At 32.5% G+C, this 20,952-nt stretch overlaps 3 protein-coding genes across 3 annotated transcripts in view; 2 read left to right on the top strand and 1 right to left on the bottom strand.

Moving 5' to 3' along the window:
- Positions 1-1,567: 1,567 nt before the first annotated feature.
- Positions 1,568-2,844, bottom strand: LOC107464131 (uncharacterized; the record flags this gene model as incomplete). The annotated part of the gene is made up of 5 exons (XM_021126089.2): positions 1,568-1,959; positions 2,032-2,226; positions 2,316-2,463; positions 2,534-2,640; positions 2,722-2,844. Coding segments are annotated over 5 exons (807 nt in total), but the record flags the coding sequence as incomplete, so codon positions are not given.
- A 3,334-nt stretch (positions 2,845-6,178) lies between these two features.
- On the top strand, positions 6,179-12,428 carry LOC107464434 (ubiquitin-like-specific protease ESD4). Its single transcript, XM_052251636.1, has 9 exons — positions 6,179-7,141; positions 7,314-7,390; positions 7,471-7,564; positions 7,681-7,779; positions 8,225-8,323; positions 8,414-8,533; positions 8,642-8,749; positions 9,461-9,511; positions 12,261-12,428. The coding sequence occupies exons 1-9, from the start codon at positions 6,506-6,508 to the stop codon at positions 12,426-12,428; spliced, it is 1,452 nt and encodes a 483-aa protein (XP_052107596.1). The 5' UTR covers positions 6,179-6,505.
- A 4,379-nt stretch (positions 12,429-16,807) lies between these two features.
- The window catches only part of LOC107464108 (kinesin-like protein KIN-13A), a gene marked incomplete in the record, with an annotated part of 6,392 nt that continues 2,247 nt past the window's right edge, over positions 16,808-20,952 (top strand). Inside the window, 9 exon segments of the mRNA XM_016083017.3 lie at positions 16,808-17,141; positions 17,322-17,590; positions 17,683-17,904; positions 18,519-18,710; positions 19,074-19,178; positions 19,344-19,421; positions 19,576-19,657; positions 20,249-20,411; positions 20,745-20,952. Coding sequence (XP_015938503.1) covers positions 17,375-17,590; positions 17,683-17,904; positions 18,519-18,710; positions 19,074-19,178; positions 19,344-19,421; positions 19,576-19,657; positions 20,249-20,411; positions 20,745-20,952 — 1,266 coding nt within the window.

Raw genomic sequence — 20,952 nt, 5'->3', positions numbered from 1 at the left:
CTAACTTTTTTTAAAATAAAAAATAAAATATTTAAAATAAAAAATAAATTATATAAAATTTATTAAATATTATTTATTTACTTTCTTTAGTAATTTAAGTACAAAGTAATAGGCACTATAATACAGATTATATGTGATATTTTGAAATCGATATATAAATAGGTAGGTAGGTTGTTGTCGCCAACCTCAAAATCCTAATCTTGAAACTTTGAAGTTTCGCCTTCCCCCTTATGCGGCCGCCGCAGTGAGTGCCACCGCAACAACCACCACAAAATGCCTTTTCAAGCGGTTTAGAATGCGAGCTAGTCTCAGCAGGTTCATTAAAAAGCAATGTTTTGCAATATCATGAACATTTGTTGAACTCCTCAATAGAAGTAGTGTTGAAAGTGAAAGCATTCAGATACATCCAGAAGAAAAGCAATTGTAGTGGCAGGTGTTGTTGAACACGGGCGAAGATTATATAATTGGCATCTTGGTTTGAGAGAGATGATAATATATCAATCCTTGTCTAAGCTGTTTATAATGCCAATGTTTCGATGTAGTCATGGCTGGAACCATGATCTTAAGTGTATTCTTTGCATGAATATTTATGGTAGCTTTGTAGCTTTTGGAAGCATAGATAATGAAGGTTAAATTTCCACTTAGATTGCATGATACCATAGCAGTGATATCCTCTGCATCGTATTTAATACAGTTATGGTAAATTTGAGATCAATTAGCTAAGTTAAGTTTTGCAAGGTAGCATTTCTGTCTCACTACAGATTCATTAAATTTGTGCAATGAGTACAGGATTTGTAGCATAAGCAGCCAAGATAGAGAACAATGTGTAGCATAATCATACTTAACTTTCCTGTGTCTGCTGCAACGCTGACAAAAAGAGTTCAGCTGTTAGTAATAATATATTATGTCATAAGATAACATCATTTTTATAATCTGAAAGAGTAAATCCGCATTTTAGTTCCCACAATTTTCAGAATATAAATTTAGTTTTTGAAAGATTACTAGATTAGCGACATCAAACTGGTCCATAGACTGCACAGTAAAAAATTGTCCATACATTATTAATTTTGCTCACCAAATGACATTAACTTGATTCCATTAGAAACAACAATTGGTGTTGTGTAGCGTCAAGAGAGTGCTTGTTATTTTGATCTTGGTAGAATTGTTTGATGATCATGGGAAGAGGCAAAATGTTAGGTAGGAAAAATCACAATGTTATATATGGAATATCGCTCAGTTTTTGTTCCAATTGTATAAATGGAATGAACTCAATGAAAGTAGTCGAAAATTTTTGGAGTAGAAATCGAATTGGAAATCTTTGTATCTCGTTAATGATCAATCTGCTAGTTTCTTTAACATGGCTTTTTTTCATGAGCAATGCTAGGGGGCCAGCAACATTTGTGATTGGTAGCCATCAACTAGCCATCAATGATGATTTGATGGTGTGAGATTGGTGTGAGATTTCATCCAATGGCTCACCTTTCTCTGCTGGTTACATGCTGGCCAAAATGCAATAAAATTGCTGGCCCCCTAGACTTTTCCTTTTTTCATTGCAAGAGACGAGCTGTAAAAAGAAAAACAAATTTTTATTTCAACATTCAACAAAACTCCTCCTACTCATGCAGCATCATGAGCCTTAGGAACTTCGCATACAGAACTAAATTTCGGATATCTGCTATATGACTATAAAACTACGTATTAATACACCCAATACCCAATATTGCTTCAAGTACCAACTATCTTAAACATTGAAATAGCGTGAATTGGTGTCAACTTGGATTGGCAGAAGCTCTGCCACACCTCCAGCTTCTGTTCCTTGTCCTTTGTGAGTGCCTCATACATTGAAGTGGCGATACTCCGAGCCGCATCTCTCGCCTCAGGCAATCTATCGTTCAGTAAATCAGCTGCCACTTTAATCAGTTCTGCCAACCAAGATTCATCCATTTCTCCAAGCCCCTCCTGCATCAAATCAAACTCACACCGCTTAGGAACAACGCAAAAACACCACTGAAAATAAGCAGCAACTTATACCATCTTGGAGACGCATTTGGAGAGTGATATGGCAGCCTTGGCCCTGACTCGGAGGTTTGCATGGCTAACATATGCTCCAAGTTTCTGAAAGAGAGGAAGAGGGGTCATGGAGTCCACCATTGAGCCCAGTGCCTTGTCTGCTTCTTCACACACAAACCGTTTATCCTGCGATGCTTTCAGCAGCAGCTGCAGTAGCTGTTGGAAAATTCAATCTCCTAATCAATTGAGTGAAACCAATACCATGAAACAAGAAGGAAAGAAAGAGGAAGTGAGTCCACACACACCATGCCATCAAATGCCTCAGAGGTAGAAGGGTCAAGCAACTTGTCGCCAAAGGCGTTGAAGACATCGGAAGCAGCCATAATACAAGTTTTACACACAGCACTACGAGGATTTTTCGTGGTCTTGGCCACCACCAACACAACTTTTCCCCTGTTCACAACTTCATGTTAGACACAAACAAATTTGAAAAGAGAGGAACCAAAGAGAAGAGATTCCTTACAATAGAGGAAATAGAAGAGACGAATGGAACAACGCAAATCGCCTAACATCATTAAGTGATTCACACACGTTAGTCCAATTCTTAGACTCTAATTCTTCAACCAAGCTCTGCATTTTCAAATAATCAACCCATGGGTGCAGATAACAAAAAGGAGCGAGCTTGAATGAGAAACAGAAACGAGTGCTTACCTTAATCTTGTCTTCAGGGTCCGAAATGGGCACAAGGTTTTCAGATGAGATATAATCAATGGTGGCATCCCCAGAAGAGGGCAAGGGAACCTGGTTTTGGTCATTCTCGGATAATGATGCAGAGAGAGAAAGAAGAAGAAGTAGTTACGTTGCGAAATTTTGAAGAAGTGCTACAAAATTTAAAAAATGAACACTTCAAAATTTAAATATGTTGTAGCTTTTGTGTAACGGTCACAAATAATATGATTATCACTTTCCATTTTACTAAGCTCTAGCTTTTGGGTAACGGTCACCTTTCCTATGATTACTCTCTTCTTTTTTGAATTTCCTGTCATTACTCTCAATTGTATACTTGGCTCTCAACTATGGATTTTTTTATAAGGATCAAAGACAAATGATGTATATTTTTTATTTTCGAATTATGAGTTTAATATTGATACAATTTTTTTTACATAATTATCTAATTATATTTGTTATTTTGGATTATTATTCACGTGGTTAATGTGAAAATAGTTATTTTTTGTTGATGTGGTGTTATATAATTAGATGCACATGTAAAATTATTTTAAATTGATAGTATATAAAAATTAAATTTTATAAATATTATTCTAAAATAAATTTTTTTACATTAATCTATTTTAAATTATTGTTAATGCATTAAAACAAAACTCATATTTATAAGGTAGCGTTTGTTTTGAGGTACTGAGACAGAGACTGAGAGACTCAGTATCATGTTTGTTGGTTCAGAGATTGGTACTAAAATTTCTGTCTCTGTCTCCAAAATTTCAGTATTTCAGTACTTCTAACAAGTAGGGACACAGGAGACTAAAATTTTTAAAGATGGAAACTGAAACTTTAATAACATTTTAAACCTAAAATACCCTCATTTCAATTAATTAATTCCAATTTTATCCTTTGTGCAAATTAAATTAGAGTTTCATTCTTGTTTCAATTTCTGTCTCCCATTTTGCACCAAATAGAATACTAAAATTTATTTCAATATCTGTCTCTTAGTCTCTGTCTCTCAGTCTCAATCTTTTTGTCTCTGTCTCTCCACTAAACACTACCTAAGAGATAAAAACATTCATTTTAATGTATATAATTCTGTAATTTTGTGAGAAATTGTTATGCTAATATTAATATTGTACTAAAATTAAATTATTTATTTGTTTATTCATTTTATTCATAATTTTTTCGAAGATTGACCAAACTTTTGCAATACAGATATGACTTACCGTGTTTGGATTAGTATTTGTAAATGGATGGTAGTACTGGTGTTCATTTATAAAATGGTTAAAATTTGACTAATATCAATGTGATTAATGGTAATTATAGTTTTTTTTATTTTTTCAACTTAATAATATATTTTAGTCAATATTTCTAAATATTATTAACTAATTGTTAGTAAAAAATAGAATAAAATATTTTTTTAAACTAAAACCAACTTAATATTACCTGAATCATCCAAAATAAAAAAGTTACTTGAATGTCTTTATGTATATATTTATGTTACGTATTTTAGTAATAAATTGAATTAATTTGTATCGAATTACATGGAACACTATATTTAAACTATTGTATTTTAGTTTATATTTTAGAAAATTTATATTTTTATAAATTTATAAATTTAAAATAGAACAATAAACTATTTCTAAAAATTTATTAAAAATCATTTCATTAGTATCTAAAGAATTATTACCGAAATTTTTTATGTTAAAAAATTAATATAAAGTATAACCCTCTAAGATAATATAAGAGTTTAAATTTAAATTTTTTTAGTGTCAGAAGTAAGAGATAATTATACATAAGAAAATGTCCAACTATATTTACAGAATATATAAATTAAAAAATAATTAAAATGACCAACTACATCATAAAGTGACCAAATATATATATTTATATATTGATAAATTAATATTTATATCAATATATATATATATATATATATTGTTAATTATTTTATAATGTAATTGATCATTTTAATTATTTTTCAATTTACATATTGTGTACATATAGTTGGTCATTTATAATATATAACTATAGGTTATTTCTCATTTTAAAAAAGTTCAAATTTTAATAGAATAAATAAATAATTGACTTAAAAATAAAATATTTTAAAGTTAACATAAAATAAATAAATAATTGACTTAAAAATAATAAATGTCAATAATTTGTACAGATAATAAATCAAATCATTCGATTTACTGTATATATGCTGTGCAGTAGTAAATTGAATCAACTACATTCGATTTACTATATATGTGATATTTAGTAATTCAATATCAATGTTTTTAAATATAGTGCTCTATATAATTTGATATACATTAATTAATTCGATTGATTACATTTAATAAATTTGATTTACAATTTTACATAAATATATAATAAAGATATTTAAATAATAATTTTTATTTTGGGTGATCAAATAATATTAGGATTTTTTTTTCAGAAATAAAAAATTCATATTTCTTCAAACACTATTTTTAAACTTTAATTCTCTAAATACGATTTTTTTAGAGCAAGTTCGCCGCACCTCGGCGAATTCTATAAAAATTATAGAGTTCGCCTGACCCGACAAACTCCCTTTAATTTTTTTCAATCCTGCATTTTTAATCAATTATTGTTGTCTCCAAATAGTATATAGATCTACAAACAGTATATAGATCTAAAAATAGTATATACTATATGTAGATAATGATAATGGATTAAAAACGGGCGATTGAAAAAAATTAAAAAAGATATTATTTGGAGATAACGATAATGAATTTAAAATGCGGGAATGAAAAAAATTAAAGGAAATTTTTCGGGTCAGGCGAACTCTATAATTCTTATAGAGTTTGACGGGTGCGACGACTCTATAATTTTTTTATTTTTGAAAAAAAACCTAATTTCATTAACACGAGTCTTCCCGTCTTAAAAAATCCAGCCGCACATAAGCATCTATATCCTATAAAGTACGGCGTATCGGACATATTTTGGACACAACATTTACCGACACTCGTCCGACACGCGTGTCTGTTGTGTCAACTGTGTCTTAATAAAAAATAAAAAAAAATTTTTCGAACATACTTAGACACACCTAAATACTATCACATGTCCAGTCTTATTCTTAACCTATATTTTTAAAATAAATTTAGATATAATATACATTATTATTTATTAAAATAAACAAATATTTTAAATATTTAATATAATTAAAATAAAATATTAAAAATAACTAAAAATTTTAATTTATATTTTAATATCAATAAATATCAAAATATCATTACGATTTATTTAAAAAATACTTTATATTTTATATATACATGTATATTCGTAAAATTTTAAAATTTACACGTATCTTATATAATGTGGTATCTCATGTCAGTATCAGCGTTCGGGCATCCTAGTCTATATCACATCATGGAGGACCCAATTTACAAACACATTATGTTTTAGACTTTTAGGAACTATTTTTCGTTGTTAATCCATTTGAAAGAGGTTGTATTTTTCTGGTAGTGCCGCGAAAGGCCAAAGCAAAGTGGAAGAAAATGAAAATCACAAAATCGCCAATTCCTCAATTCATTCATATAAAGCCCAAATTCGCTTTTTTTATTCATTTCCTTCTCACTTTAATCTCTAATCATCACCCTTCGCCAACGTGATTCTTCAAAATCATTGCGTTTTGAGTTCATTCGGCTGCGTTTCATCTGCTCTAAGTTCTTTCGCCGAATCCCCAAATTCACATTGCTGAACATGCTTCTTCTTAGGCGAATTCATCGTTTCTGAGCTCTCTGCTGCATCAATGGGTCTCATTAGTAGTAGCAACAACAAACGCCACCAACAGTGCATGAATTTGAATCGCATGTATCCGTCTCCGAGTTCCTCAGATTCCCGCACATTAAAAAGAGCTAAGTTCCAATCAACGAGCATGAACTCAACTCCCACTAGTACTGGTTCAAGAGTTTCCCGGTACCCAAATGCAGTGCTACCGTTGCATAGGGAGGTTCACGCTCCTTGCAGATCCAAAAAGTTCGGTCTTTTGAATATTTCAGGAACTCAGAAGGAGATTGGTAAGGGTAGGGGCAATGATGCGTTGCATCACAAGTACCGCGTGTACCAGCAGGCGAAGGATTCTGCACTTGCTTGCATTCGATTATTTGAAAAGCGCAAGGAGGCGGCGCAAGTTTACACTGCTGGTCGCAACAAGGAGGTTTATGTCATAGAAGATGATGACGAAGAAGGACCATCTATGGTGACAGAACAGAGTTTGAAAGGGATGCATGATTTTGATGCTAAGGATGTTGTAGGATTTTTGCAGCAATCAACTCCTTTGGTTTCTGAGTCCATAAATAGTAATTTGAATGTGGTTTATGCTGAGAGGATGCTGGACACTCTATCCTTAAGCCCCGAGCATCCGAAGAAGGAACCACTTGTAGAGGTGAATTTCATTCATTCTTCCATCTTTGTAGATGTTGTTATTTAAGCTATAGTGCTTTTCCCAATTCTGTTAAATTAGAATGAAGTATATCAATGTGTTGACTTTGTTATCAAGGAATAATACGGGGTTTAAAGTGTTTGTGCAATTTACAAAGTGTTGCTATGGATTTCAGCTAGTGTCACTGAAACCTTTTGTTCCTCTTACAAAGGAGGAAGAAGATGAGGTTGCACGTGCCTTTTCTGCTGACAGGTATGCTTTTACAATTTTCTTTGTATGTCAGCAAAATGGTTTTAGCTGTTTCATCTCTCATTGAGGGCTTGCTTATGCAGGAAGAAGGTTTTGGTCACTCATTATAAATCCAACATTGAGATCACAGGCGGAACGTTTCAGTGCCTCAGGCCGGGTGGATGGTTAAATGACAAGGTGATATAATTTGCTTATTGTTTATTCTGAAGAAGAGAAGAATTTGGTATTAAAAAAATATCATGATTTCAAATTGTTACTCCTCCAATTTAATGATTCTGTACTTTCTTTTGCAGGTCATAGATTTGTACCTGGTACTTCTGAAAGAGAGGGAGAGAAGGAAGGCAAAGAATTCTCTCCAATGTCATTTTTTCAGTACCTTTTTCTACACAAAGGTAACTTGTTTTTAATTATAATGTAACCTAGGTAGTGTTTGCATGCACAAACTCATTCACTTGATGGCTTGTTTTCCAACGATGACAAAACACCTGATTTGAATTATCTTATATTGAAAGGCTAAATCGCTGAAGGAAAAGTGTAAATCCTAATTACTGTGGATACCCCATTATTCTAAATTTCCTTCTTGTTGTTTGTTCCTGCCCACCCCATTTGGGGGTGAGACAATTTGAATAGCTTCTGATTGGCTACAAGCTCATTTTGTTCCTTCTTGATTGGTGTATAGTATACTAATATTATGGGAAAACACATCCTATCTAGGCCGTAATAAGGGAAACATAAACATCATTTATTTATATTTATATGGTTTATACTCTGTCTATAATTGCTTTGCAATTTAGCCGTATTGGTATGTTGTTAATGCTTTTCATTTTGAATGTCAAGTGGCAGTTGATAAGTGGGAAGAATGGTTATGATTTCAACTCTGTAAGGAGATGGACCAGTCAAAAGAAACTGGGATACATCCCCCATGAATGCGATAAAGTAAATTGTGTTGAACATTTTTTTTTCTTTCTCAAAATCAATTGAATTGCTTTTCATGCTGATCTTTTACTTTTTTGTTGATGTTCCTAGATATTTGTACCTATTCATCGAACGTCTCATTGGTGTTTGGCTGTCATCAATCAAAAAGAGAAAAAATTCCAGTATCTTGACTCTCTGAGAGGAAAAGATACCCAAGTGCTGGAAGTGCTGGTAAAATTTTTGGTCTGTCAATTAAATAGGATATTGCAGATAGATGTATATGCCTTTACCTTACATTACTGCAGAGTTTTTCTAATGTTTATCATTGATGCCCTCCAGGCTAGGTATTTTGTAGATGAAGTAAAGGACAAGACTGGAAAAGACACCGATGTAAGTTCTTGGGAGAAAGAATTTGTCAAAGACCATCCTAAACAATTGAATTGGTGTGTATTATAATCTTTTACTACAGGGATCATAATTTAGTTTGGCGCTTTTTTCTCCTGCTCTTTGAATAATCAGGAAAATTTTTTCCAATAACAAAAGCAGTACTAACATATATCCTCTGAATAAAGTATGGCACACAAGAATTTCTTTAATGTTGTAACAATAAAAGTATAAGAATAAACGCAGTGAATGTTTTTTATCACCAGTAATTACAAACCTTGTATTTCATTCTTTCATTATCCCTCTAATCTTTGCACACCACGTGCTTTTAAGGGTTTTATTGTAGCTTACGGTATTTACAGCAGTTTTGTTTTTCAATAATTTTTCATTGCAAAATGTTTCAAGTCTTGTTATTTGCTTGAAATTTCTTATTTAAAAAAAAAAAAAAATCAAAGTGTGGTTTCTGCAGGTTCTGTATGGTGTGAGGAATAACTGATATAATATCAATGATTCCTTGATGGATGCATATTTTAAATAATGTCATCATATGCTTTTATATGGTGTGACTCAGAATTTGGATCCCTCTTGGTCATTTGTAGGGAGACATGCCTTACTTCCGGCTTAGAACAGCTAAGGAAATCTTGAGACTAGAAGCTGACTAAGCTAAGGAGTGATCAATGACCATACTTTTGGGTGCATTTGTGATTTTGGGATATGATTGATGAGATTAATAGCGTCTGATTAGGAGGACTCATTTTTTGTCAACATTTTCAGATTGAGGATTGGACTGACCAAGTGACTATCAGGATTCTGGATTCCAACCAGGTATATCCACAATGGTAGTGTATAATCCAGTAAAAATTTGTATTTGTACATACCACGAGAACCGAATCATTAGAAGAGGAGTCTTGTCTTTTTTTAAGAGTTATTTTTGTAAGATCCAATCATCCAATCAGACTGATCCTGTCTTCCTAGGCAACTAGTTTGTTTACCATTACCAATTACCATCATTCACTTCTAGGTTTTGACCTCGTCTGTATCCTGTGAAACGATTTCTCAGTTGGGTCAGATTCTCATTCTCACGTCCATCGAATAGAAAGCACTCCTAGCGAGTTAAATCGCAAAGTGGTCTTTGAAATTTGCCACTTGCATCGAAAAAGTCCTCAGGATTCTAATTGCACCACAAAGGTCTTCGAAATTGAAAAAATTGCACGTTAGTTCTACCCCTTTTCTATCGTTACTTGTCAAGCTATGAGTGACTTGGCACATCCTTTCAGGTTGGACTAGACAAAATGATATTGCTTTAGTTTTGACTGCTAAATGTTTGATGAAACAATGTCATTTATTCTTAATGAACTACAAACATCTTGTCCCCAAAAAATTATGACAATTAAGGTTAAATGATATTTTGTCAAGCATTTAGGGTCAAAACTAAAGTAATGTTATTTCATTTAGTTCAATGTGAAAGAGATACCACAGGTTACTCTATGGTAGGGGATTAATATGGTGCAGTTTTTTTAATCTTAAAGATATTTATGATATAGTTGGAATCTCGAGAACTTTTTCGGTGTAAGTAGCCAATTTTAAAGACCACTTTAGTGTTTAACTCCACTCTAGGAAATTGAAACTTCAAGTTGTGGATTATCCATTAAAAACATACTACTTAAAAGACCGGATTTTATTATATAAAAAAAACTTTATTTTCCAAAACAAATTATTGAAACTTTAATTTTCGAGATTTAATTTTTTTCGGTATTTAAATTAAGTTCGCTGCATTCCCGACGACCCTTGTTATTTTCATAAGGTTCATCGTACTCTCGGTAAACTTCAAGTGTTATATAAAGTTCACTGCATCTTCCGGCAAACTTCATTTTGAGTTCTCCAAGTATAAAAATCTACTTTGGTTTAATTTGGATGAGAAGGAAAATTAGGGAGTTTGCACACACAATAAGCATGGTTTCTTTTTAACATTGCCGGTAGCAATTACAACGATTATTATCGTCTTTAAGAGTACACAGGAACAAACTGTATTTAAAAATGGATTATATCTTTGTACTTTCATATTAGTTTTTTTTAAGAATATGCACTTTTAAAAGCTCATAAAAAAAATGAAATTATGTGTTCAAATGATTATTTGTTCAATTATGAATGACACAAGCATATAGGAACAATGGTGTAGTAAGAATGGTGCTCCCCAACACAAAACACAAAGAAAAAAGTGCTTGTGAAGTTTAGGAATTTGAAGTTCGTGGAGGGGATGGTGAACTTGCTCCCACAAAAAAAATTGTATTCTGGCCAAGAATAATTTTTCTGTGGAAATAAAGTTTTTTATAATTTTATTCCAGAAAAAAAAAAAATCCTTAAAGACCTTATGACAAAGATACTTTTTAGAGTTCTTGGTTTGATAAAATTTTTTAAAAAATGTAAATAAAAAAATCATATGCTGATGCTTATAATTTTTAAAAAATATGGATGTTTTTGAAAGTTTCTAAGATAAAAATTTTTAAAGATAACTTGTGTTTATAAAAATTAGACAGTTTAATATAATCTCATATATTAATTAATATCCAAATTTAATTCTTATATTAATGCCTATTATAGTATTTTTAAATTTTACAAACTATTTTATTAAACACATTTGTTGTTTGTGTATATTAAAAGTCATTTTTTATTTAATTTACCAAAAATAGATGTTATAACTTTTAACAAGTCATCTTTTAAAAGTTAGTTTTTACAAGTTATTTTAAAAAGATAAAAATTTTATCAAACTAAATCTTATATTATTAATTTATAATAAAATCTTAAAAACAATCTTATTCATAAAAATAAAGAGATGTTTCCATTTATCTAAAGTACATTTTGTTTCTATTTTGGTTTCTTTAAGCGGATTATTATATAAATTAATTTAATACAATAATTTTGGCTAGTATTAATCTGACTCCGGTTATATGATTTGCTACATTTCTAATGTTTAAGAATTTCTTTTTCTAAAAATAGTGTTTAACTAATAAGGGTTCATGTCAAGGCTATTAATTAAATATTTTATAAAAAAATACAAAATTTAAATTTTTAATATAATAAAATATTTAAATATTTTGACTAATAGTAATCTTAAATGGGATACATGTTATCTGAAACCAGAAAATTATGAGATTAACGGTCATTAAGGAGAGAGATATTCATTTATTCAATTAATAACATGGTAGCCATTACTCATTAGTCAATTACAAAAGTTGATTTCATGGTTAATTCAATTAAGATGTCAGGGACATTTTCCTCCAACAAAAGACATTAATCTAATCCTCACTTTTAATTAAGGTTTTAGGGCAAGAAAGCCCAAACGTGGAGAATCTGCCTTGTTCTCAAAACTCTCAACCTTGTGTATATATAAATAAGTTTTGTTGCCACCTATATAGGGTTGATGGAACTGTAGCTTACTCCTTAGCTTAAATAAACAAATGTTGGGGAGTTTAAATTTCATCTTATTTATGCAATAATCCATTGATCAGTGAAGTAAATGGAAAGGTCAGTTTCTTAGCGCTTTTCTTTTCTTATTATTCTCATTTGTTTGCAGCGGGTTGTGAAAGGAGCAGTTGATGTAGACATTGGTGAAGATGAGGAGGGTGTTGATGACCAAGCTCAGAAGGTTGTTGACACATTCAGTTTCTCGATGAACACAAACAAGCTCTCTTCAAAAACAAGTAAATTTCCCCTCTCTAACATCTCTGATCTTCAGTTGTAAGTACCACTTAATTGAACTACAATTTTGTTGGACAAGTCTTCAAGTTCATTGTCAATTGAAATATTTAATTGCTCTACTTTTTTCATGTTTCCCCACTATCCTACATGTGCTAGATTTTAGTCTCTGCTGAATTTATGACACCTATTTTGTTGTAAAAGCTAGTAGGGGTGGATGTGAATTGATTGCTTTAAAGACCACGTAGGTTGGGAGAGTTGGTTACGCACTCAGGCTAAGTATCTTTCAGTTACTAGTTTATGTCTTGAAAGAAAAATCTTATCTATACTACTTATTCATTCATACACAGTTAGCTTGGATGCAGCTTTTGACAACTGCAATTATGAATTCAACATGACATTTTACATCGTCATTAATTAGTACTTGACAACACATATTAGCCATGTTATTGCCACGCCATTCATTTTAAAACGAAACTTAAAAGAGATTAATATTCATGATGAGAATTTCATGTGAATGGCAATATATATTAGCTATTTTTTCCATTTTTGCCAATTCGTTTTATTTCTATTAGCTGACAATATACAAAAAAAAAAAATGTAAGTAAGTTTGTTTTTTTTTTTAACAAAGAAAAACTCAATACATTAAAGTAGAGTGATACAAAAAGATAAGTTACAAAAAAAAAGATAAAATCAAAAGAAATACAAATATAATTAATTTATTGTCATTTTTGACATTGCCATCAACAATCACATAGATCAGCACTAAACCACTCTTTGAAACTCAACATCGACCTCAATTTGATGTCTTTCACGCTACCTTCTTCATTTTTAAATATTCTCACATTTTGTTCCATCCAGATATTCTAAGTTACTACACAAAATCTAATCAATCTCTTATTCTAATTTTTTTGCCAAGTTCTCCTATCAAACTCTCAAACAGTTCTTTGATCATTCCCAGAACAACCTACACTAGTTAACCAAACACACCACATATACCAAGTAAATTCACAGAAAAGAAACAAATGATGAACAACTTTTATATTTTTTTTACACAACACACATGTATTATCACTTAGATGAATGACGCCTAATCTACTCAATTTCTTTTTGGTGTTTACCCTTCCCACTAAAATAAACCATGCAAATAGCTCAATTCTTGGTAGAACCAATCCTCTCTAAAGTGCATTAGTAAAGCTGTAACTTGTGACTTCTTCCGAGACAGTTTTTTTCTGCAACACTTGCACAAGAGTTAGTTGACAAAATATATTTTTTTTTATCAAATTTCTATTCTCTCTATTAGGTGATAATTTAACTGGCCTTAATCTTTCATGGAGTTGGTTTACAAGTGCCAACTCCCATTGAAACAATTCTCTCCTTTAATGAAAATTTCAAATCCATTCTAACGCATCCCGAAACCCACAATCTCCTATAATAAATTATTGCAGGTTTAAAACAGAAAAAAGTATTGAAAAACTCTCTTTTAAGGATCCACCTTGCAATTAATTATCTTCCCAAAAATGAGTTCTCTTTTCGTCCCTTATTTCCATAAATAAGCCACTGATCATCTTGTCTTTCACGTGTTGTTCCTTGATTTTCAATTAACAGATATTTTTTTATGGATCCCGTCTTATAGATAATGATTAATTTGCTAGCCTTATGTTTGAATTTAAACAATTATACGAATATACAATTTTTTCTACAATAAACAATTCTCTTTTAAAAAATGCCACCACCACTGAAACAAAAATGCCATATTTCTAATCACAACATTCCCCGCTCCCACACTTCTTAGCTTTTTCGGCGCCGTAATCCTAGCTTTGTAAGTAAGTTTGTTTGCACTAATGTGAAGTCGCTTATTTCTTCTCTCATGGTTAAACAATGCCCAAAAGGAAAAGAGAAAAAAAAAAAGAGAGTAAAAATGTTGTCAAAATAAATAATCCCAAGACCTTATAATTATATATTAACTAAAGACACCGTTTCAAAGATTGTATATTGTTGTCAAAATAGATAATCTCAATAGTCAAGACCTTATTATTATTATGTATTATTTTATACCTTGACATACTTGCATAGAGAAATTATGAAAAGAAATTTGTGTATGAATCTCTCTGCTCATTGGTTGAGTTTGGGTAGCCATGGGGCATGAAAAACGCATTGTTTGGACGTATGTTTATTGTTTAGACAGAGAGAGAGAGAGAGAGAGAGAGAGAGAGAGAGAGAGAGAGAATTGATGAAACTTTAATCCAAATTAATTATCCTAATTAATCGTTGGATCTATATGTCCTCTCACGCTTCAAGCAAAAGCAATGAGTTATGTTAAAAAAGAAGTGAACCCTAAGGTATAACATGATTGACATAATTTGATAGGTCTAATTTTTTTCCCTTTCTATTTTATAATAATAATATAATCATATGATTATTGTGAAAAAATTAAGTGAATTAGTACTAATTAGACTATGAAATTAAGGAAAACTTAAACCTACATTATTGTAGGATATGTTTCAAATTTTTAACACTTGTGCCTTTTTTGTTTTTGTACTATACTGATTATTTGATTTTGTTGCTCCCTTGAAATAAACACGCTTCGCTGTCCACCGCATGGGATGACAGAAACAAAACACCCTTTTTCACACTTATTTTTAAATTGTTTTAATGGAAAAATCAGGCTAGTAAAAATCCACGATCCACGTTTTATCAACAAAATATTTCATGGTTTTATGAGCATGCACTTTATATACTGGTAATTAATTGGTTCCTTAGCTTATTATTCTGTGGCGTTGGCCTCTCCCAATGAGTAAAAGCCTATAAGGATGATGAGAGTAATTAAGTCTACTACTCAAGTTTAATTTAATAAAGTTTTTTTTAGAAGTATTTTTATTAAACTTAACCTTTCAAAAATAATTTACTAAAAGTTGTAATAGTTATTTTTGAACGTTTAAAATATCTTTAAAAGACATAATATAATGAAAGATAAGAATAAATATAAGTTCTGCTATTTCTAAAAATATTTTAACCATATTAGATGTATATTAAAATTAATCATTAAAATTAGTTATTAATATAAAATATTTATTAAAATATAAAATATATATTAAAAAGATAAATAATATTTATATTTATATATATACAAATACCTTTTAGAAAAGTATTTGATGTACATGTCATTTTTACCATTGAACCAAAGGCAAAGGAATAACCCGTGAAAGTTTTCCAGCATTCATTAGTTCCACTTCCACCCACCCATTCCCACGAACTGTGCAAATTTTGTGTATATAATCATCTTTATATAATTTTGACAATTATTAATATTATAATTGCAGATCGTCACAAGTTTAATAATAATGCATGATGAATTTGACAGTGCTTTGTTATAATCATAGCATTTGAGATACCATATACATGGGACCATATCCATATCGCACAATCTGTTAAAATGTCCGATTGGTTATTTAGGGCAACTACAAAGTAGGCAAGTACCACCAAGTGCTGGGTATAAAATCAAATGGTTAAATGCTTGTCGTTAATTGAGTAATTCTAGCTAATAACAAGATATATCCTAGCTTTGACATTTTTTTACTGGCCAAAAAACTCCTTAGTGTTCATGGACCTAGTACCATAATTTCATACATCTAGCTAGCACAAAACTCTTGGATAGTGATTGGGTAAGAAACTCACAATCATGCCGGCCCTTTCTGTTAAAATCCATGCATGTTCCACTAGAGAAATAAAAGAGGTTCAAGCCATTATCTTAATAGAAAAGAAAATGCATGCGCTAATAGTTAATTGGTGGTGAGTGGTGAGTATAATTAGAGTTAGAGGAACGCTCGTGGTTGCATGATTTTCCATAGCCTTATTTATTGTAATTGAGATATTGAGTTGTAGTAGTACAACTAGCAAACAAAGAAGAGAAATTCGAATCTATGAATATTTGGAGCTTGCGTCTGCCAAGCCTGCTTTGAGTCTGTGACTGATATTAATAATAGAACTTAACAATTGCCCATGGACTTCACATGCACCTTCATCCTTCACACTCATCTACCCCATCTAACCGAGCATCCAATGCCTCCTCTATTGTCTTGTTTATGGAAAAGAAAGCTTGCTAATTAAACAATACTCATATGATATATGTAACTAAAATATTTGTTGGCGGGTACGTCAACGAAAGGGAAGAGGTGAAGGTACGTTAACCTGTTACCCACTTCAAAGCTTAGACATCAAATTGAAATGGCGTCCGGTACAAGCTATATAATGGGAAGAGGAACCTTAATCTCTCATGATTAAATCCTTTTACCAAAATAATATCACATCTATGAATTAAAAGGAGAGACGGGTGAGGGCATAATGGTCTTTACAGAAAGAGGCTTGAAATTCATCATAGCCGTTTTAATTTAATTTAATAATTTTGTATTTGACAGATACATTTGTCGTTCAGAAGGTATATCTCCATCATTCATATCATCAACCCTTTTATCCTTCTCTCTCTCTCTCTTCGCCGAACCCATTCGCTTCTTCACTCTCAGACCTAAATTCGAAGGGCCACTTTTCTCACTTTCCGTTCCTCTTGTGATTTTCGATCACTTTCAGATCTCAATTGCAATCCAGGCCTTGCCGATCATCATTTCGCACTGCAGATCTCGATTTTCCTCTGCGCGATCCCTCTCCATTTCACTTTAATTCCGAATTTTGCTGATCTTGGGTTCCCTCCCTCCACTCCTCATTTTCATGTTCTTCTTCGGATCGCAATTCTCCCCTCATAGTGAGTGCTGCTTCTTGTTTATTGATTCTCTTCGGTAGTAATCATTTGGTGCTGTTTCCTTAATTCTCATCGAACGTTACTATTTACTGCTGTTACTGTTACTGTTCCTCTTCCTCTCCTTCTTCTTGCTGTTGTTGTTACTGTGATGATGGTTGTGATGGTTTTGTTGTTTGTGCGAAGCGTGTGTAAACAGATCTTGAAAATTGGCGCCCCAAAGACGGTCGCAGCGCCACATGGGTGGCCAGATGCAGCAGAACAATGCTGCAGCCACCGCTCTGTACGACCACGCCGCCGGTGGTTCCCTGCACAATGCGGCAGGACCTGCCACCGATGCAGGCGATGCCGTTATGGCAAGGTGGCTGCAGTCCGCCGGCCTGCAGCATCTGGCCTCGCCCTTGGCCTCCACAACCGCTATCGACCAACGCCTCCTCCCCAACCTCCTCATGCAGGTTTGTCTTAGTATAGGTTAATTTGAAGGTGCTAATTTTTGTGTATGGTAGTAGCATCTGATATGACTTGAATGAACTTGATGTTTTCATAGGGTTATGGGGCACAATCCGCAGAAGAGAAGCAGAGGCTTTTCAAGTTGATGAGAAACCTCAATTTTAATGGGGAGTCTGGTTCAGAGCCATATACACCCACTGCACAAAGCTTTGGTGGAGTGGCCGCATCGGAAGGGTTTTATTCTCCCGAGTTCCGGGGGGATTTTGGAGCTGGGCTTTTGGATCTTCATGCTATGGATGATACAGAGCTTCTGTCCGAGGTACGTTCCTTTGCATGATAGATACTCGTTCCTTCAAGTCAACTATAGTCTACGGTATAATTTACTTGTAATCATAGTAGCTAGAATCTCGATTTAACTCTTAAAATCTTCCGATATTACGATTTTAAATGAGTTTATCGATTTTACGAAATTTGTACTAAGTCTGACGATTTTACGATTTAAATCTTGTTAAGATTTTACGTTTTACGTTTTTTATTTACTTTTTCGATTTCACGTAAAATCTCGATTTTCTCTACCTTCTTGTAATATCCTATATGGCCGTTGGTTGTAGAAGATATTACCCCGTTATTATTAAGCTGTTGTCGTTAAAAAGTTTACAAGTTTCTTGTACCATCTTATGCAACTGTTTGTTTTGGTGGCAGTGAAAAATCTGGTTATATTCCAAGGCTTGAAAAGCTATCTTGAGTTTGAACAGCTGAACTTTTAACGTATAACACTTATGTTTTTATTATCACTTTTTTGTTGCTCATGTTTGTTCTCATTGTTCCCTTAGGTTGCTTAATTTACCATGATTTTCTTGATTAGTAGTACAAGTATCTTTGCTAGCATATATTGTATTGGCTCTGATATTCTGATTATGTTCCGCTTATCAGCATGTTATTTCAGAACCCTTTGAGCCATCTCCCTTCATGGCTGGAGGTACCGGAGTATTTGGAGATGACTTAAATCCAATTACCAGCAATCAGGAACGTGGAGAGGCAGATGCTGATGCATCAAGTTTTCTACCTGTAAATGAAAAGGAGAATAGTACAAGAGAAAATAATGTTGCTAAGATCAAAGTTGTGGTATGTCAGTATTTTATGGGCACAAGTAATGTATAAATACTTGATGCTTGAAATGGCTTCATAGATGAGGGATTATAGTAAAATGTGTATCATTTTTAAAGAAACTGATGAGTAGTAATTGTAAATGCATCTTTTATTGATAGTTGCTACTTGCTGCATGTAATTTAAAGAAGCATTATTCTTCTTCAGGATCATCAAAATGTAATTTTGGATTTTAAACAGTTGAGAGGATTGTGCAAAACATTTAGGCCACAGTTTTAACTTACCAGAATACCCTTACTCATATCTATCATCTATGCTATTTTTATTACTATTATTATTAGTTTTGCTTTAACATAGTTTGCTTTTAATTGCATGTATTAGGTACGCAAAAGACCTTTGAATAAGAAGGAGCTTGCTAAGAAGGAGGATGATATTGTAACTGTATATGACAATGCATATTTGACAGTCCATGAACCCAAGTTGAAGGTTTGTTTATGTTTGATTGAAGCGCTATATTTACCATTTAGAACTATTTGTGTTCAAAAGTCATATTATAGCTGACTCAATATCAAGTTCTTATTTATTTATTCTTGTGATATTATTTTAATTTTTTATGTTCAAAGATCTGATTATGTGTTCTACTCATGAAAGGTTGATTTGACAGCTTATGTGGAGAAGCATGAGTTTTGTTTTGATGCTGTTCTTGATGAGAATGTTAGCAATGATGAAGTAAGGCACCTATTTATCAAAGACTAATTTTTATTTTATTTTTTTCCTCTTTCTTTAACTTCATCTGTATTTGATTTAATCATTGGGTAATATGATAATTGTTTGCCTGTCTCTGACTTGCGTTGCTAAAAGCAAGGTTGTTTTGTGACAACAGGTATATCGAGTTACAGTTGAGCCAATTATTCCTACAATTTTTCGGAGGACCAAAGCTACCTGCTTTGCATATGGTCAGACAGGTGAGAAGCTATTATTGCTGGTTTATATCATACTTGTACCAGTTTTTTCATTCCAAAATACTTTCCATTTTTTCTCAACATTATCTATTCTTTTTGTTGGCTTTACTTGTCTGGTTTGTTAATTGATCTAAGTGGTTATAGATGGTTCTTGATATTGTCAATAGCTAAGCATATTAACCAGACCCCTTTAGAAAGATAGACATTCCTTCTTTTCAATCTTTATTTTGGTCCCCTTTTTATTTGGAAAACCTAACATTTTTCCTGGATGGTAAATGAAATATGGGCCAAATTTATTTTAAAGTTCAAAAATATATCATAACATGCCAATAATGTGCTGAGAGTTGGAGGTTAGTGATGGCCTTGGCCTTGACTGAGATAATAACAGTACTTGTGCTGGATGTAATTACACAACTAATATGTGTCAAACTCCCTTTTTATGGATGCATTGACAGTTATCATGAAGCAGAATTTTAATTGGTGTTACCATTACTTTCTTCATTCACATTTCATAGCTGCTGCTTGATAATCATATAGCCTCCTCATCAGTTACTTTCTTTTGTTAGCATGATGCTAGTAGTGTTGTACTTTCAGGTAGTGGCAAAACATACACAATGCAACCTTTACCACTCCGAGCTGCCGAAGACCTTGTTAGACAGTTGCATCAACCAGTTTACCGAAATCAGAAATTTAAATTGTGGCTTAGCTACTTTGAAATATATGGTGGAAAGCTTTTTGATCTTCTGAGTGACAGAAAGTGAGTTTCTCTTATCTGCTATTTGTCCTCAATGCATTATTCGTGCCTCTAATATGAATACTTTTCAATTTGTCATATGGACCCTAATTAGAAGATTGTGTTTTTAGTTTTTACTATTTGCATCAAGCAGCACTAACTTTTCTGCATTAATGGTTTATTGTTTGCATTAATTTTACCTTTCAGCTATATATGAATGTAAACACTAGTTGTCCAAACTTCTATACATTAAAAGATTTATTGCACTCTCTCTATGTGCATCAATTGCATGTTATGCTACTGGATGCACATGTTATTAATGGATTTCTGAGTGCGTATGCTTGTTACTCTGCATAGGAAACTCTGCATGAGAGAAGATGGACGCCAGCAAGTTTGTATTGTAGGACTGCAAGAATTTGAAGTTTCTGATGTACAGATTGTCAAAGAATTCATTGAAAGGGGGAATGCCGCAAGAAGTACCGGATCAACAGGTGCTAATGAGGAGTCATCCAGATCACATGCTATCTTACAACTTGTTGTAAAGAGGCATAATGAGGTAAAAGAA

The sequence above is a fragment of the Arachis duranensis genome, chromosome 1 (genome assembly GCF_000817695.3).
Source record: "Arachis duranensis cultivar V14167 chromosome 1, aradu.V14167.gnm2.J7QH, whole genome shotgun sequence".
NCBI lineage: Eukaryota > Viridiplantae > Streptophyta > Magnoliopsida > Fabales > Fabaceae > Arachis > Arachis duranensis.
Note: the sequence above shows the minus strand (reverse complement) of the source record. Positions and strands in the feature narration are given on the sequence as shown.

What these genes read in the sequence shown, in the direction of transcription:
- LOC107464434 (XM_052251636.1), top strand. Translation starts at nt 6,506, where the DNA reads ATGGGTCTCATTAGTAGTAGCAACAACAAACGCCACCAACAGTGCATG. An exon ending in GTGGATGGTTAAATGACAAG is followed by an intron (nt 7,565 to 7,680) that starts GTGATATAATTT and finishes TTTCTTTTGCAG; the next exon opens with GTCATAGATTTGTACCTGGT. An exon ending in TCCCCCATGAATGCGATAAA is followed by an intron (nt 8,324 to 8,413) that starts GTAAATTGTGTT and finishes TGATGTTCCTAG; the next exon opens with ATATTTGTACCTATTCATCG.